At 35.6% G+C, this 20,166-nt stretch overlaps 1 protein-coding gene across 1 annotated transcript; it reads right to left on the bottom strand.

Moving 5' to 3' along the window:
- Nucleotides 1-1,204: 1,204 nt before the first annotated feature.
- LOC107188488 (calmodulin) lies at nt 1,205-6,665 on the bottom strand. The gene is made up of 4 exons (XM_015576782.1): nt 6,452-6,665; nt 3,618-3,792; nt 3,133-3,375; nt 1,205-2,970 (listed from the first exon to the last, which is right to left on the bottom strand). The coding sequence occupies exons 1-4, from the start codon at nt 6,452-6,454 to the stop codon at nt 2,942-2,944; spliced, it is 450 nt and encodes a 149-aa protein (XP_015432268.1). The 5' UTR covers nt 6,455-6,665; the 3' UTR covers nt 1,205-2,941.
- Between the last annotated feature and the right edge of the window lie 13,501 nt (nt 6,666-20,166).

The raw sequence follows: 20,166 nt of genomic DNA, 5'->3' as shown, positions 1-20,166 counted from the left end.
TAGCGAGAATATTTCTTTTAACCGAATGATTAATTACATTTATTTGAATGAAGGGCAAACGTAGAAAATAAATAATTCCTTATTCGCGTCACGACGTAGCTTCAAATATATAGCATTTAATATATTTTATATATATTTTTGAAGGAAGGATTGAGAACAAGTGACTCGAATAGAATTTCCAACTATTTATTTGTAAAGAACGAACGACTCGAGAAGCGATCTTTGAAAAAAAAAATAAAAAAAACAAGAATGCGATCGCTTTTACGACTGATCTCAAGCTACGATTATTCTTGAGATACAATACTGATTTCTTATATATTTCTCTTATTTTTTTTTAAACTTTAATATCGGCTCTCGGCGCTCGCTGTGGGGAACTCTCATAAAATTCTTTTTTCTTTTTCTTAAATACGGAAAAATTAGTTTAAAGTACGTATAATTGGCGACACGAATATAAAATTAATATTAAATACTGGAATATATTCTTTATAACTTAGACTTAAACACTAACTGTCAATGATCGATGAAACGAGCAATAACTGTTAAGCATTTAAATATAGGGATGTTCTTTGAATAAACTCTATATCACCATTTACAAAACGATTTCTTCGCGATTCCTCTTCCCTTTTGTCTTTCCCTCTTTTTTTTTTCTTTTTACAAGGTGAAAACACACCCTCGCCATGAATCGCTAATTTAAACTTTTTCCCTTCGCAGTAACGATAACAGCTATCAGAACGATCGCAAGTGAAGTAAAATATATTAAGAACTTTTTTTTAAAAATAATTGTTTTAGTGATTCGTACCACCTTTGAATCGTTGCGAGAAAGTTTCCAAATCGGGTGAAACTTTGAAAGAGAGATATGTTAACGCGAATCTTTGTTGACAGTGAGTAAATTCATACATATACATCTCTGTTCGGCAAACTATTCCCTAGATGCCATTGAAAAAAATGACGATGAGATAAAAACGGCTGAAACGAGAGGTCCATTGGTGAATGAAGGAAACGAATTGAGTAGTTGTGACCTAAAAATGAAGATACATTTATTTTGTCTTTTTATGATTAATGCGATCTAGGTCACCAGAAATACAAGTACTTCTCATTTTGTTCACTTCAATATTAAATAATAAAGGACTGTGGAGGAATTGTTTCTTTCTTCTTTTCTTTCTTTTTTTTTCGTAAATTAGTTTTATATATATATATATATATATGTATATATAATATATATTACATATATATTATGACTGAACCACCGACGACACACGCATGTGTTTTCACCGTTCGGTGTCTGTTCATTACTCTTAGTTCTTAAGTAACATTATCGTACGAATCGCACAAAATCACACCAGTTTCTCCGGTTCTAGTTTCTCCGCTTACGAGACGACTGGCACGCACCCCTGGGCGAAGGAAAATATAATGCACCGATCACTGTGACTTGACGCCATTTCAATCCTTCATCCTTATTTCTCCGTTGTTTCATTTTTTTTTTCTTTAAATATTTCAACAAAAGTGGTGTCGACGTTGCGTGTAAACGCGCGCGCGTTTCTTTAAGGCTTTTTTTCCAGTGGAGACAAGATACAAACGAGAGATTAGAATGAAAATTGGATTACAGAACGACGCACTTGGTGAAATGTATGTTTCGTGTGAGTGTGTGTGTGTTTGTATGTTTTTTCCTGCGTTTATAATGCGTTTCATATGTTTTTCTATATATGTATGCATATATATATATATAGACTGAGGGCATATAACGAAGTCGAAAAAGCATAGAGAAAATTTATCACTAGGAATGTCGAGACTTCGATAGGACTCGATTCGTAGAACGTAGATCCGAGAGAGTAAAGCTACGTCTATTAGAGTTTCTCGAGGTTTCTTCATTTTTCGTTTTTTCTCTTTTTTTTAAATCGTTATCCTCGTACACTTTTTCTCAGTTATTAAAAGAATTAAATTATACCGTTTATGGCGCAACAAGGAATCCAGCATGTACGGAGTCATCGATAAGCCAAAGGTCGAAACTGTTGTTTTTTTCGAGCTCTGGTAAACGATGTCCGATCCGAATTTTCTTTGGTGAAACGAAACAAACGCTAAACATGTACGTTATTGATAAAAATTTTTCGCTACGACGTATGCTATATCAATGACGCTTTATCGAGTAAGTACATTCCCCTGATCGAGAATCGAAACAGAATGAGTCTTCAGTTTTTTTTTGTTGTGTCTCAATCGATAAATTAATGAACTTTTAGTCATGCTGCACTACAAGTAGCTGTAAATATCTTTTCTTTCTTCCAGTACTTTTCCTCTCTCTCTTTCCTGCTTTACCGAGAGAAAGTTTTCTGCTTTTTTGTTTTCTTAGCACATTCAAAAGCTGCAGAATTCATAATGAAATTTTGCACGAGCTTGCATAGAAGAAACAGGAAAAGGCTAAAAAGAGAGGAAAGTAAAGAGAACATACTTATTTTACTTTTATCATCAACAAACATGCGCGCGTCTGTTTTTTTATACATATATATATATCTAACGATTTTTTAATTATACTCTTTTTATACGGAAATAAATCTTTTTCTGTATGTGTGTATATTGTATGTGGTCTGTATACTTCTCTGTTGTGTCCGTATATATGCGCATGTAATATGTACTATTTCTGTTCATGTTGTGTAAATGTATGTGGTATGGTTAAGTATTTTGTGTATTTAAAGATAATGATTTTTAGTGGTATAACTTTTTGTTTAATTAAACAATTGCCCGTATTACTTATCGTTAATGATGATTAACGCGTGTTGGACGTAGACTTTTTCGCATTTTTATAGACATCATGGCGTCCAGATACAAGATTTTTTCACTTTCTGGTCGATTCGCGTTTTGTTAACATTATTTTTTCTTTCTTTCTTGATTTATTTTAGTACGTCAACACCACTCCGAGTTGCAAGTTTTTCCATTACACAGGTTGCATTCACTTTGATGTCATCATTGTGACGAATTCTAGACAGACAAAAATTATAAACACTTCCAATTTATACTTTGAATTACGAACTTAAATGAAAATTTATAGCCAAATTTTCAATATATATACTAAATTTGAAGGTAACGCGAAGTGACCCATACAAAGTAGTACTATACAATGAGAATATTTTTCTATACAACCTTCATAATTAACTTGGCCATCACCATCAATGTCAGCCTCCCGAATCATTTCATCTACTTCCTCGTCGGTTAGTTTCTCGCCAAGATTTGTCATAACATGTCTGAGTTCCGCTGCAGATATGAAACCATTTCCATCCTTATCAAATACTCTGAAGGCCTCCCTAATTTCCTCCTCACTGTCAGTGTCCTTCATTTTGCGAGCCATCATGGTTAAGAACTCCGGGAAATCGATTGTGCCATTACCTACAATTCCAAGTATTTTTAATTTCGATTTTTTCTGAAATCAGATTTTTTCCAATATTTTTAATGAGAGGGTATTAATGGAAACATAAAAAAAAGTTTGTCTTTCTTACTTTCATTATGCAAATAAATAATATGTCATCCATGTTGCATGCAATATAGAGAATATAAAAATTGCATAATGAATAATGGAAAATAACTTTTTTTTCTTCAAAATATTGTGAAATAAAAATAAGGTAATGTACCATCTGCATCAACTTCATTGATCATATCCTGAAGCTCAGCTTCTGTAGGGTTTTGACCTAGCGATCGCATAACTGTACCCAACTCTTTGGTTGTAATGGTACCATCTCCATCTTTGTCAAATAGCGAAAACGCTTCCTTGAATTCTGCGATCTGTTCTTCTGTGAGTTGATCAGCCTTTAAACAGAAAAATTCATCTTACAGTGATCATTGAAATCTTTGTAAAATTTTACTCATAAATGTTTCATGAATTTCTGGTATACAAATATTCTTCAACTTTTCCTATAAATATCTGCAATATAAAATAATTTTATTTTATGCACATTTCATGTGATAGAAATCATATTATATGAACTAATATACATTATAGTGACTTACTTAAATAATTGATGTTCTTACACATTAGGAGCCTTTTATTATTACTATTTACTCTGGTTATAAAAAGAAGGTTAAATTATGACTATATTCAGAAAACTGTCTGATTTTAATACAAGAAATGATGAATATTCACATGCAAAAATATTATAAGATATTTAAAGAATCCTTTACTATAATTTTTATTTTGTACATTATGGTTTATTATTAAAATACATACTAATATTTTATAAATAAACAATAATACAATTATGATGTAGTAAATGATATATATTTATGAGAAATAAAACTGTATATTGAATGAGTTGATAAATGGATAACCGATCAATTACTGAAGTATTAGAATAACAGCAGTGTCATATTACTCTGGTTTGTTTCATTTGAAGTACAAAATACTGAAAGACATTAAATAGTCATATATGCGAAAAGTGGCTGAAATTTAACATTAAATTGCTTAATACAAATAGAAAGATCAGATTTACAACACAAAAAGTGGTTTTACAATGCCTATAACTTCTAAATAGAATGAAACATTTGGCTATATAGGTCATCTATGTACACTACACGTCCCTCTATATATTTTAAACAAAAATATCCATTAAGCGTTCAGATACGTATATTAAAAACGAATGTCGTAGATAAAACAATAACCCGATATTCATGCTTCACCTGTCTATCGATTAAAGGTAAATACGTATCATAGGAACGAATTTACCTCGTACACGCATCCCGACGATAAAAATAAAAAAGTTCGTACTTCATCAAACAGAGAGAACGAGAGAGAAAGAGAGTAATTTATATTCTCATGACCGAATACAAAAATCCGTATATGCATATAGAAACTAATATTATCCGTTCGTATTAGATGTATGTAATATTATAGGTTATGCGGCAAAAATGTCGACGAACAGTTATGAGGGATCTCGTTTTGGAATAAATGTTTTTAAATTTCGGAAATAATAAAACAGAAATATAATTTAATACAAAAAAGTTTCAGGGCAAAATGAAGTATTAATCGCCTAAAAAAAACATATGTTCATAAAAAATTATATTTATTTTCTTAAATCCGCGGAAAGTAGTGGAAACAGGCTCTGAAATCAATTCGATTTCGATTCCTATAAAGAAAGTAGCATTCGCAATAAACTGATCGAAGGTTGGGTGCAAGAACGTATAAGGAATACGGGGAACTGGCGCAACGGTGAGAGACCGCGAAAATCAATAGCGAGGTATACCGTGTAACGGTTGATTGTCGAATGCTACACAACTATATACATCACAAGAGAAAATATCGAACATCCGTGAGAGGAAATTCGACGATAAGAAATTACGTGGAATCATCGTTTTCTAATAGTTCGTAATAGCTACTTTAGTTCCGAGAAAATTTTATCAGACGATAAATATAAAACCGAAAGTAGGGCAATATTTTGTACTTTCATTATAGCGTTGTAAGTACATCAACTAAATTTAATAAATACAGGGAACAACTATTATATCCAAAACATCCGTATTGCATCGTTGTGCTTGTTAAGCTTCGCGTAAAGCCACATTTCCATATAACAACTACTTCCTGAAGCCCCCTGACAAATAATGTCAAAGTATTATTACGGTATGCAATGATTACGTGTAAGTATATAATTTCTCGGTAAAAGAGTTATTCTAGCTCAAATTTCGCGCCAGTATCTCGATATAAGGTGGAAACGAAATTTGCAGTTCGAGGGGAGTAGTACCGATAGCAAATTATCTCGTACAAGATTCGATAATCTTAAGATAAGATATCTCGAGCCGACTCGTGAATGTATAATTTCGAATGAGTCCTTTTAGCGTCGTTCGATACCGAACGTTACCGTTACACGTTAACACACCGATATAAATGACACGCAACGCACGACGGTGGGTCTCGAAAATTTTCGCCGTGGTGACCGCTATGCTCCACCTTTCAATATAGTAAAACACTCGAAATATCTCTTGGTGGTTGTTTCTTAACCACACCGATCGATGTTTCGCCTAGACCTCTGTTGACTCATGACATCTCCAAGAATTAGGAAAAATAAGTGTGTAGTTAGTGGAGAAGGAACGGATCGATAGTCGGTCCATCTCCACACGTACCGGCCATTACGAATGTAATATCAAAATAGTGCGTAGGTAAAGGCATACTTAGAACAAGACAGGGAATATCGTACGATTTGGAGGCGGATCTTTCCGATAGGGAGGTAACGTAGAGGAAGGAAAAAACGACATTTCCGTAAATGCCTATCGGAGTCGGTTGCACGTGCACTCGGCGCGTCAATGCGGCAAACGAAAGCCAGGGCGAGGGCGAGGGCGAGGGCGAGGGCGAGGGCGAAGGCGAGGGGCCGGCTGCCGAGCGACGTCCGTCCGCATAGGCACACGCACGCACGGACGAACGCTCGCACGTAGTGAAAAGCAGGCAGGCGGACACCAGGAAACAGAGAATCGGACTTACCATTGTGGCTCGTTTTTACGTTTCGGGTAAGCTCGAGGATTTCAAATATCGCTTGGGCACTGGACACAAATGGATATACTGTTCACAATTACCCGAGCAACGTGGGGTAATGAAAACTCGTGTGCACGAAAGCGCGGACAGACACGCAATACGACACGGCCGACGAGAAACACACTCGGGACAGCAATGGAGTCCACCGTTCTCTCTCGGTGTACGAGCCTCTCTGCCGCTTGTCTCGGTCAGGTATCACTACGCCGCCCCTAACGGGCTACGCGACGGTGTCTCCTGATTGGTCGGCCGCATAGGCGGGGGTTAAGGGGAGTTCACGCGGCGATGCGCCGCGTCGTTTCCCTACGCGGTCGACAGATAGTCCCGTGCGGCTTCCCCTCTGTGAAAACCCTGAAAAAACGACTGGTTTTTAATTGGACAAATGGGAAGAAGTAGGAACGACACGACACCCGATCTACAGAATGCTCGACACGGACAACCGTGCAAATCCGTTTTACATGCGGGGTGGGTGCGGTCGTGTTTACAGGACAAGTCCGGGCGAACTAACCGGGCCTGTGATTGGCCGACGCGCACCTGCAATGCGTCAGGCAGCCGCGCGGACTGTGCCGCCGCCGGCTACCGGGTCAAAGCCGGGCTTCCCTGCGAGAGATGGCTCGAATGCAATGAGCGCGTTTTTCGGGCGCGTTTAGCCCTACGCCTCTCTTTCTCCGTTTCTCTCATGCCCTCTCTATTCCTCGACTCTCTCTCTTTCTCTCACGTTTATTCTATCTTCTATTTCTATCACTGTCTTTATCTTACATCTCCTTCCATACCTTCGTTACTACCTTTTCTATTTCCCTTTTCTCGTCCACTTCTCCCTCCCCCAGCCCCCATTCCTTGTCATCTCTAGCGTCACTTTTCTTTTTCTTTCACTGTTCGCGATTCGTCTTTTCTTTCCGTTCGTTTTCTCACAATTTCTACCCGTAGTATTTCTCCATTCTGCTTTTTCTTTCCCCGCTCCTCTCATTCCCCTTTTCGTTCGTCGTCTCCCTCACATTTATTTCTATCTTCCTCTCTATCTTATATCTCCTTCTACGTCTTCATTACCGGCATTTCTGTTTCTCCTGTATTCTCTCTATTTTGCATTTCTTGCAGGGGAAACATCCCTATTGCCGGACGTTAGATGTTTTTACAGAAATAAAAAATAAGACGGTTATATGACTATAAAGTCTTCATTAATATTTTCGGAAAAGGTAATACTGATGTACAGCTAGTAACGGAAGTATTCTATAGACTGGTGTCAATGTGTATAATTGCTGCAACAAATTTATTGTAATCTGTGTACATATTGTTCGCTTCCTTTCTCAAGCTTGTACTCATTTAATGCATATGTACCAACGTATGTTGATTCATGTTTAGTCTACTGTAATATTTGTATAATTATTATGTAATTTCTATTGTCGAGTATTTTCGTTGCGGACGCTATACAAAAATAAAATAAATATAAAATTAGTAATTATCTTTTAGTTACGTTAAATCCTGTTTACATTTTGATGTGGGCACCAAGTTAGAGACATACTTATATTGCTATTGTGTTTTGCCAAATCATAATCAATCTTCAGAAACATTTTTTTTTAGTGTAATGTCATACATCTATGTGCCAAGTTTGTTTTACATATGAAGCCAAAATTTCTTCATACCCCGTTGGATATGTTTTTTGTAAATCATTCTAGTTTAAGTTCAACATTAATTCATTATCCTTTTCAACCGACTTTAATTCATCGAATAAAGTCCCTCAAGTTTTCGTCTTCCCAGGAGTCTCTTTTCTCAGCTTACATTGTCCAATAACGACTAAAGCGAAACGCAGTAAAATTACAAGCGAAAGGAACGAGATATCGGGACACTGGATCAGAAAAAGGGTGTTCAGTCATAAGGGCATGGTGAGCGTCCGGTTGTACCCGCCCACCTAATTCGATATTGTGAAATGCAGAAGCTCGAACATATCAATATTTCATCGTATATAGAACCGATTATCGCTTATCTATGAAAATGTAACCTTGCTAAATTATCATAACAGCGTGAAAATCAAGAACGCTAAAACTTTCCTTTCGTAGAATGTGGCGGGGTTGTCTCGTAGAAATATTTTATCCGCTCTTTTTGTGTTCCAGTAAAAAAAAATGAAAAAGAAAATTGAAGGGATACTGCGTTAGTCGGGTATTGCGACTATACATTTAGACGTTTCTCATTCATTTTATGGGCGGGACGATGGCATTTGAATGTTGAGCATCGAGTTATGACATTCGTTCGGTGCTATAGGGCTGTCCAGGATAAGGGGAGTCTTCCGTATTAGCGACCAGGTCAGCCATTGCCACGGAGCTCGTTTAGCCGAGCTTAACTCGCGGAACCTTCAGTAAGTCTTCTTCTTCTTTTTTTTTTTTGTCAATCGTCTCTTGATTTTTTGAACCATTTCGCCGGTACAACCGGAAGTCCCTGCTTGAACGACAACGGTTGAGCGGAAAAACAGGGGAGCTCTAGGGGCGTTTAGGAGATGCGGCTGTGGCTTCTGTCTGTCTCTCTCTTTCTCTCATACTCTCGGGACTCTACGTTTCGTACCTCGTCCTCCGGACGATATTAGGTCACGATGGGTTAATGCTTACGGACGATGTGAAACGTTTTAAAACGCTTTGAGCATTTCTGGAACCATGTCGCTTAATGAATGGCCGATTCGTGTGAATTCATGGCGTTCGGGGAAGGTCGAATTGAAATGAACGTTTTGTGCAGGAATCGGACCTCTTCATACCGTGAATACACCGAAAAACTGTACGAATTGATGTAAAGTTGTCAATGCAGTTTGCCTGTCATTGCAATGAGCCGTTTAATAAATGGTGTACTGATGGTTACGAAAGAATCTTTAATTTTACTGATGAAAGTTAAACGATTATGTATTTCATTGTCTGAAAGAAAAATATAATAATAATAATATGTACCTTTATTACACAAGAAAATAGATCAAAGAACAATGATAAACATAAGAATATAACAATAAACTGAAGGTGTACAAGGGCGAAGTTCAGAGAATTAAGAACGCTCTTGTGAAGTCCATCCCGAATATAATATCATCGAAAATGTAATTCATCGTCACTATGTAAATTTAGAACAAACTGAAATAAAATAGTAGTATATTTCATCGATTATGGATTTTAGAAGAACAAATACATTATTACATACCATTAAACTTTTCACCTTATCGGACTTTGCAGATTTACCCTGTAAATACGCAAACTCCGCAGACCAAACATCACTGATTCCTGTCAGATCTCAAAAGAAAATTTGCCTTTTCTAATATAATCTCCAGGTGATTATTCAAATATTGCCAGTTTATTCAGAGATATCCAATAATTTCATAACATTCCTGAAAACCTCGTGAAAGGGCTGGTCCGAGCCATATTAAAAGTCAACGTGACATGAACGTAAAATTTCTAACCAGACCGATCCATCAAAATAACAACCGTGCACAATAATTCCTGATAAGTACCGACATCGTCCCCTTTAAAGTCTATTCGATTCATTTAGATTCATTACACGTACATTCCAAGGTGTCGTTTTTTTTCTTCGATTCGTTTTTCGATTACTAAATTTCTGTCAAACTTCACCAGGTGTATATACCGTAAACGAAGTCGGATCCCGAATTGAAACATGTTAATTTTCAATTCGACCAGTAAAACAAACTACCGCGCGTAAACAAAGAAAGTCCGGCACGACGGTTTCGATTTTAAATTGCCGATGGAAAATTCAGTCGGGAATTTCGATAAAAAGCGATCGAGCCCCCCACCCCCCAAGTAGGTAATTTTAGCGGAAAGAAAAATATTTAGGTGGCCTATTTCACGTGGACCATCCCCCCTTCTGCATTAACCCCAGAAGTGGCGGGCCGGTTTCAATGTCCTTTCACGAAATCGGTCGATATCGCCTTAAATAAAAATAAAGGCGCGTACGCGTTCCGCCGCGACAAAGGTACGCACACGTTGGTGTTCAGACGAATATACATATCGCGGTCGGGTTATAAAAATATTTAACCAATCGTGTGCTCTCGCTATTCGTCATATTGAATATTTAAACGGCGCCCGAGGATCGTCGTTTCCCACGGCCATTGGAGAAAAGTGATCTTAAATCAAATATTACATTTTCAAAAGTGGAGCGTGGGAAATATAGTCTTGAGCAAAATTCTTGGTCGTTACGACAAAACTTTTTCTTTTCTTTTTTCTGATCACAATGCAGTGACGGAAGAATTATTTGGATTAAATTGTCTCGAATTATAAATTGAAGCTATCGTTCTCAGACCTAAGGAAAGAGACTTGTTTCACTTGCCACAACGGAAATTTAGTTCTATTGCGATCAGTTAATTTCTTTAATTTTTCATATATATGTATTACATATATCTTTGTATTTTCTATTTCATTTTATATACTATTGACTGTTGACTCGGTAAAACACTAATGTACTCTCCATACAAATAACATTCGATGTTGCTCATTTGAAAAGACGAAATTTTACTAATGAAGTACTATTAATGATATAATAAAATCCTACTAATAAAATAAGAATATTAATATTCACAGCAATTTTTATTTGTAATTATACTATCAACATCCTAGTGATAAAATAAAAATGTTAATATTCATACCAATTTTTCAAGAACGTTACAATCATCCCCTTCTAGGCTGCGGTACAGCCATGTCCCAGCCTGTACTGCGGTCAAAATGGTTAAGGAGCCTTTTACCGGAGTTACACCTTATGCAAGTATGTTTAAATAATTCTAAATTAGAACATGTTAGAGTCGAGGACACTTTTCTCTTCCCGGGGGATTTCGTTGCCATTTAAAATTCCGAGGCGTACGGAAGAAGTAGGAGGCGAGGAGAAAGTGAATACCTGTGTAGGAACGATTTGATCGATAACAAAAATCAGCTCCATAATTTCGTTGTTCCTGGAAACGTGGATGTCTTTAATTTGATTTTTAACTTTACCCCATCAACGTGCATTCAATTGTGATTTCTGAGATATGCTCTGATCTCGTTTTACGACATATGCTATTTCTACTATATATATAAAAGAATTAACAAGAAACAAAGTACCCTAAGTTACGAAACTCTGAGATCAATAATTACATTAATTAGATAATGAAAGATAAATACAGTAATTACAATATACTAAATAATTGTGATATACATATGACTATAGTTATTATTCTTAGGTGTACCAATATGTAATCCATTATATTTTGTCAGATTCAATATTTATATATTTTCGAGGAAAGCAGAAGCCTAAGCCGTTTCAGTGATATTTGACCTAGCTCTACAGTGTTGGCCGCCATTTTGAAAAAGGAAAATGATAAAAAGGTATTGGAAACTTAAACTAGGTTACCAGTTTGCTAAAAAGAATAAAAAGTTATTTGTACACCTAATACCATATATAACACTATTATTAAAATTATACTATCATTGTATAATTATATATTATTAGAGTATAAGATAATAAAGGATGGTTCAAAATCCCACGGAAAAGAAATCCTATTTACATGATGTAGTTGTATCGATCGATGCACGCAATAAGAATGACAAAGATTTTAGAAAAACGATGATGCAGAACGACAGACGGAACACCCGAGTAATAGTAAATGGTTAGAAATTCGATTCACGCGTTCCTGTTGGTCGATTACTTTGAATGCGATCATCGTGTGACGCGCGAGAGAAAAATGTGAATGACGAATCCACGATTCCCTGTACACGGGGAAAAGGAAGCGTTTAATATACACTAATTGTTGTTGTTACGTTATCATTTAAACGCCGTCAGGGCACGACTAATTTCTGTTTTTAAAGCTTCGTCGTTTTTGTTCGAGATGCGCACGTCAGAAATATGAAGCTACTTAACATATTTCGAAAAGCGGAAGTGGGAGTGAATCTTTGTCTCTTTACGTTGCAGAATGGAATTACTGAGTTTATAGATTACACTACTAATTAGGTGCACGCATATGTTGGGATCATTTTCTCTGTGTCAATTATCATTGAACGATTCTCACAGCATTTATTACTCGAAATAGTTCCCATTTTACAGAACTTTGCCAGTTTTCTGACGAAAGTTGAGTTGCCCCCCCCCCGTCGTTAACATAAAAGACCGTTACACCAAATTAAACGCAACGGGCATTACTCAAACGTGATTATTTCTTTAAATTACGCAAACGTAAACTTAACCTTTGCAATATGTATCAAGGAGAGGGGTTACTTTATGCCCACTATATTACTAGTTTGAAAATTCCCGTTAAAATAATAACTGAACAATTCTGAAAAATTAAGTGTTGCGTCGAAATAGCTCTTTATACGAGGACATAAGTATCGTTTCATAGAAACTTGAGAAAAGTTCGAACAATAATTAATTACACCATTGCGTATAGAAATGTTAGAGCAAACATGAAAAAATACAATCAACTAAACCAGATGACAATTGTATGTATTTGATGTAACAGTTATGTACATGGGAGACAAATAAAAAAAACTGTTGTATATATATCCCAGAATTGTGATGACTGTCAAAGTGAAAATGACTGAATTGCCTGCTGAAGTCCCGTTTTGAAACTTATGTTCTGTATTCTTAACCCTCGTGTACTGTTTGGGTAAATTTGACCCGAGGCCGATGTTTGATTCTTAACTATATTGTAAATTAAAGCGAAAATTGAAATTTGTAAATTAACTTGACACCAATAACTTACATATATTATAAACTAGCGATAGGCACACACATTTCTTTAATTCGATTTAATTCATACCCTATTTGATTCAAGAAATAGCATTGCAATTATTTTCATTGAACAATGCATAAGGGTTACAAAAAATCCTCATGAAACTGTTTAGTTGTAATAACCCTTTATTCTCAGATATATTCAAAACATAGTTTTTGTAAGACATTATAAGTTTTTATTAGGTAGGTCCATATAACAAAAAAATGGCTTGGTATTGCAAGGGTTAACATACCGTATTTAATTTGGAATGTAATGTTGCAAAAGAAGGTATCTCATCGAAGTGTACGAAATCCATTATTGCGACACTGTTTTCAAACGCGAAGACATTTTTCCGGTGTTTGTTCAAGTGCGATGGATAATGCGGTTTTCGATAAAGCAGATTATAGCGAATGGCTTATAAAGATCTTCAAAGGTAACTATTTCTGAAGATAAATTCTATCTGATTATTTTAATAGATGATATAAGATAAGACTGGCGATAAGATTCCAAATAGTTAAAGAGCTAAACACGACTGTCAGTTATTGTTAATAAAGGTAAATTATAAAATAAAAATTTTTCAGTAGATTTTATGCTTCAGAATTGCTATATTTACATTTAATATACATGTAGTACAAAAAATCGGTTTAGGTTCAGTTTTTAATTAAAGTTTCATAAAGCATATGAATGTAACAATTTCACTAATAAATATTCAATATTAGTATTTATTACATCAACACGTTTATTATTTTAAGAATATAGGATTCAATTTTTAGATATTAATATTATCTGATTTATATTAATTGAATTTGTGATGCTGAAATATAAATTTTAATTCATGTTTATCTTTATTTCAATTCATGAAATGTATTGTAATGCCAAAAAATATTTAAATACAATATTAGTAACGGTTTTTAATTAAGCATTAAAAAAAAATAAATATAAGTAAACAAAATTCGTAAACCGGAGTAAAAGTTTTCTGTTAAAAAACCATCGAACCAATTTCTGTATAACACACTCTTAAAGAATTTTGATAAGCTACTGGAGATTTACGGTAGCTATTGATCAAGTGTACATGTGTAGAGCGGTTATATTCACTTATTTATGTAATTCTATCATTACGTCATGCATTACGTATATCAATTATATCTCTACTGGGTTTCATAGATCATTCTCTTATTTCATTTATTTTGCATAAATTCGGTATACGATTACATCGCAACGATATATAAAACAAGTCAACGATAGATCAAAGAATACCTTTATTTTCGGGACATCAATCTGTACAGTACTAACAAAAAGAAGAAAAACAAATACTTAACTTTTTTACCACTGAAAATCTAAACAAATTGAAATGTTATCACTCGAGTGGCACCATTTTATCGCTTCTCGTTCGTTCCTTTAATAGACTTAGATTTAGTTCTTAAGATTTTGCAGTCTGATTAAGATCTATCTTGAATCAATGGTTTCGGGGCACGTTTAAACCAGTTTCGAGTGCACGAATCGCAGCCCAGTAAATGCCAATGTCCACAGCCGTCAATAATCGAATTTCTGGTTAAAAAAATCCAGTGAGCTTATCAAAGAATGTATTCAAGCATACACGAAATTTGTAAATGTGATCAATCACTGCTATACACGTTTAAAATTCTTAATTACATCGAAAAAACACAAACAACTAGACGATCCAAGTAAATCGACTTTTTATTTTTTTTCCCGTACTTTTACTCACTGAAAGTGTTTTCCAGAAAACAATTTTTAACCACCTTTGCTGTACATTGTGGGTCACGATCTCACTAAAAGACCCATGAATGCATTGGCGGCTCAATTTAATTTTAAAATATTTAAACATCCAGATTTGTCCATAATATTATGAATAAAAACCAACTATCCTACACCAGTGGTTGCCATGTTGTCCCAAACGATAATAGTACGTTCACCATGTTCAACGATATTTACAAAACTTTGTGATTGCAGATTCGAATTTTTTGGCTGCTATGTCAAAAATGTTAAGAAAATCATATCCAACTGTATTACTGTCATGATCTTACAATAGTAGGACGCTATAGAAGTATTACACGAACCTTATCTTTGTAAAGTGTCTACTTAATTTTGGCTTTTACTGTAACTGCACCCCCCGATTGTCTGCGAATGTTCCTACAGAGGTGATCTGACAAGCGCAATAGGTTCGAGATTTACAATGTGTAGACTACGTCCGCGCCAGGACAATAATCTTACAGGAAGAAATGCTTCAGACTCTCGTAAAGTCGTTTTTTGCCCGAAGCCTGAGCCTCGGCAAGAAACGCAGAGGGATAATAAAGTATGCGCTTGACAGGTTTCATGATCCCCCCCCCCTCCCTAGCAGTGGTAGGGATAACGACTGGACAATAATCGTGTAGAGCAAACCAGACGATAATCGAGAGGAGTTCTCGAGAACATATTAGAATGCAAACTTCAGAAAGGTCAAACGAAGACTTCAAAGTACCATTGTTTATTATTGAAATGAGTTTGATTTTGTAAAAATGCATGTTTGCATAAATATCCGCAATCTAGTGCTATTCCCATAATTTAATTTGGAAAATAAATTCAAAAGCTATGTGCAGCCATATTCTAGCAGCAAGAAATTGCGACTCGCGTTACTGTTTGTGTTCTTTTTTACTGAAATAACATACCAAGCGGAAGAACCGAGACGAGGGGGAGGGGGGAGGCTAAAATGTCGCGAAGATAGGAGAAATTGTCGATGGAAGAGGCTGCTTCCTCTTCCGAAGACGTACAATAACGGCCTGATAATCGATCACTCTTGGTAACACGCGAAATTTACGTTGTTATGATTGCTTAAGCCTTATTACAGAACTTTAGACGCAGTTCCCTTGAAACTGCATTTTAAGAATCAGCGCAGAAGGTAATTCAAAAGCAACTTCGCTGACTTACTTCAAATTTTCCATGGCTATTTATCAGGCTATTTCTAGTGAATTTTTTATCAGATTCCAACTGTCTTCCTTCTTTTAATAAAAAGAACAGAGTTTCTTGGTGAAGTCTTGAACTTTCTCCTTGGAAGCTGGCACTTTTTAATAAACATATGCGTTTACGTAAATTTCTCCGGTAGTCGACACTGTTAACAATATCTTCTGTGATTAATGTCTTCAAACAATTTTTCGTACATAAAACATACAACCAAGTGGAATGAGTACACCCGAATTAAGACAAACTAAATAAATATAGAAGACAGGACCTGGCTGGAGATCGTTCCTTGCATAAGACAGATAAGGTAAAATCTATCTATAGTGAAACTGCACGAAAATATCGAAGAAGGATACACAATGTTAATTGTAAGACCAACAAGAATACAATATGTTTCAGGTGTCAAGCAAGTACTTATAATATACAGAATTTCTGAAGAGTGATGACTAAACTATAATGTCATTGATGGATAAAACTAAATGCATCACGGTGTACAACAAAATAGACGAAAAAAAAATGTAATACTGCTTATATGTAATTTAAAAAAGCATATCTGAACCCCAGAGCCAGAATGTACTCCCCCTTAAAAAGTCACACGTTTTAATCTTTAGAGGATAGCAAAGCAAAGGTGCAAAAACCTTTGGAACTGTTCGGTAAAAATTCAACAATCGCTACCTTCGAATTATTGAATAAAGTCTCGATGTATAGAAATGGTGAACATTGCATTCAGTCCTCTATGTAATGGACTTTACACTGTTTGGCTCGGAACAAGATATGGACTTTTACACTATAGAGTGAAAAAGTTGTTACGGATAACGTGTAAAAATGTCATTTTTTTAAGAAAAGTGGACTTACTACACTCTGGCTCTGTGGTTCAGATATTCTAAAAGCGCGTCACGCTTTGGGCCATTCTGGGTAGTAAGTACATGGCCCCCTTAACGTCGAGATATTCGTTTCTCGGTTTAAGTCAGGGGTTGGGGCATCGATATTCGTAAACTCCATCCGTATCTAATAGATAATTAACAGTTTCGCCGGTGGCCGTGACCGATATGTGGTAACGGCGTCGCACGATGCCCGCGATATCAATAATAAGCGATGAGCATGCGTGCGGCAAAAAAGAACGTTCGCGTATACATACGTAGAGAGATACGTGACGGAAGTGACGGTTCCTCCACGCCAATTTTTCGAAAGTGTACCAAGGTCACCTTGAATTTATCAAAGGGAAACACGGCACAAAGGCGGGTGGCAGACGTCGATGCGAGCACAAATGCAGCTTTGTGCCGCAGAACCGTCCGGCGAAATATTCTATCAGGAGAGGGGATTCCCATTTCTCGTAGACGAAATTCTTTTGTCGAAAGGTCTTTACCAATTTAACCTGTTTCCTGTTAGGAACACACACGACCTTTAGTCTGATAAACTGAGTATGCATACTAAGAAATTACTATGTAAAATTTTAACGAAGTTCTAAGTAATATTTAATTAATATTTAATCACCTGGTCCTATCGGTAAAGGGCGCGGGAATTTTCTTTTACCGTGGATAGGTGTCAATACATGTATAATAAGAAATCACTATAAGGAGTTTTCGTAGTTATAAATAATTATGCAGATAATTCAGAGTATGGGTCGTTTGTTACTTTGATGCAAGGGTTGATAGTATACGGATGGAATAATATGTAGAATTCAACGTAACGACGGGGAATGGCTGAAAAATGGTTCTATTATCATCAGGATATTTCTATGCTATAATAAGCGAATTCGTTAAAAGTGGAGTACCATTCGCCTGAGGTTAATTACTTCTCATGAGACGCCTTAGCGTATTTCAGAAGGTAATGAGCTGGTGAGCCACGCATTTAGTAGATAGAATGACATTACCGAAGAACGGATTTTCTGTATGTACTTGTATCATGCAAAAAAGACCCCGACGTAATTCATTATTATCAGACTGCATATTTTTACGTATATTCATTACATTAGGCACCGGTCCATATCTATGAAAATTACACGGAATTTTATTCTCTGTACATTAGTGGTTTTATGATATCAATAAACAGACTTTTTAGAACAGAAAATTTTCATTTTTCTGTGATTCACAGGTTATAAGATGCTATAAATGCGTTAATTCCGCGATCGAATTCGCTACAAATGAATCATCATCGTTGCTTAGATTTTCCTTTTGTCCGCAATGCTGGAAAAATCGTGTATTATAGAAAGACTAGAAATTCTAACCTATATCCTTCGTGTCATGAAATTTCTGTTGTTCCGGTGCACCGTAGCTCTGGAGGCTTCGTAGGGTTCCGGTTCGACCGGCACGAAAAGGGGGAAAAAAAAGGAGTAAGACGATAATAGTTGGTCGATTGTATTACGCATAGCCGTAAGCTCTGCAGATGCGTGATGCGCTAAACGTGACGCGGTACGACGTTCCGCGGGGTTAACCGCACGGAGAAGGCCGTTTTTGGGCACCGTTACCAGGAAAAATCGATGCTCTCGCAGGCTGATAGGACGTCGAAAGTATGGATTCATGACGTAGTCCCTGAAAAGGGCCGGCCCGCTTTTAAGCAGGCTTTTCGAAAAAGTCTCCGTTTGGCTAGGTCGCAGCGAGCCTGCGCACCGGTGAACGCGCAATGCGACACGCGATAGAGTAGGACAGGGAAAATCGTAATCTCGTTAAAAAGAGACGGAACGGGGGATGGAGAAGCGCACAGCGGCGTTCACGATTAACGGTAAGGAAGGGAATTTAATGGGTGTCACGGCAAAGAATGTTAATTTTATACCTTACGTTCATCGATTGTAGCGTCTAATTGGTGTTAATTTAGCAGGGGACACGCCGCGGAAAAACTGTCCCCCCGTTCGATTTACCAAATGATGCAACTTTAAATTAACGTCTATGGTTTAATAAGTATTCGATTGGAGACAAAAAGGAAATCGACTTTTTATTCTATTTGATGAAAACTTGTCCGATCGATGTACAATTATTTTTTTTTTATCGAAGAAAGCTCTATTAATATTTTATATTGCGTTGTATTTTAATTTGACAGTGATACGCTTTTTCGGTTGTGGTATTATGATAATAAACATGTAAAGAAAAGATATATTTTAACATCTAATCATTTAAATTCAAATGTCGTAACTACAATGTTATTGCTTTTCCTTTTGCGAATATTTATAGTTGCGTCATGTATTAACCCTTAATTTCGTGATATTTAAAATTTGTGTACATTTATTTATTAGTTTTCTTTATGAGTGACAGATATAGATAAATTAATTTACATTAGAATTATCAAAATTAGAAATATGCAAAAAATTAAAGTCACTATTATAAAATATATCAATATTTCAAAAAACGTTATACATACACAGTGCATTGTATTCTGCATACCCTGGATATTCTAATTTATTTTAGTTACCTGATCTTTATGTAATGTTTTCAAAAATATTCAATTAAAATATGTGTATCAAATTTTAAATGTTAATAGAATAATAAAGGAATGTCCATTAAACAATCAATATCCAATATAAAAATATTTTTACCAAAATAAATTATAACGATGCGTACACGGATATAATTTACATGGGTCAATACGTTTGTTCGCTTATCCTATAAAAAGTACGTACCGCCGAGCGATAATATCGAATAAATAAAAATTTTATTTGAAATGACCGTATTATGATTGTTTCTAATATAATTTAATATTCAGAATTATATTCGATAACATTTGATATGCAACTATACATATATATCAATGGCAAAACAGAAGAAACTAGGAATTGTAGAAGTTGCGTTTACAATAGACGTTGACATGACGGAAAATATTTTCAATGCTGATTAACTTTATATATAAATAAAAATGAATTAGTTTATTTTTGTAATGAATAAATTACTAATCTAATGTATATTTGTGTAATAAAGGCGTTTGAAATAATATAATTATAAAAAATAATGGCTATTGAATAAAAATAGTTTTCTGATACACAGTTGTTCCTTTATTAGAACTTATTACCGTG

This window comes from Dufourea novaeangliae, unplaced genomic scaffold (genome assembly GCF_001272555.1).
Source record: "Dufourea novaeangliae isolate 0120121106 unplaced genomic scaffold, ASM127255v1 scaffold124, whole genome shotgun sequence".
NCBI classification, from domain to species: Eukaryota; Metazoa; Arthropoda; class Insecta; order Hymenoptera; family Halictidae; genus Dufourea; species Dufourea novaeangliae.
This window is presented reverse-complemented; position numbering and strand designations above follow the sequence as displayed.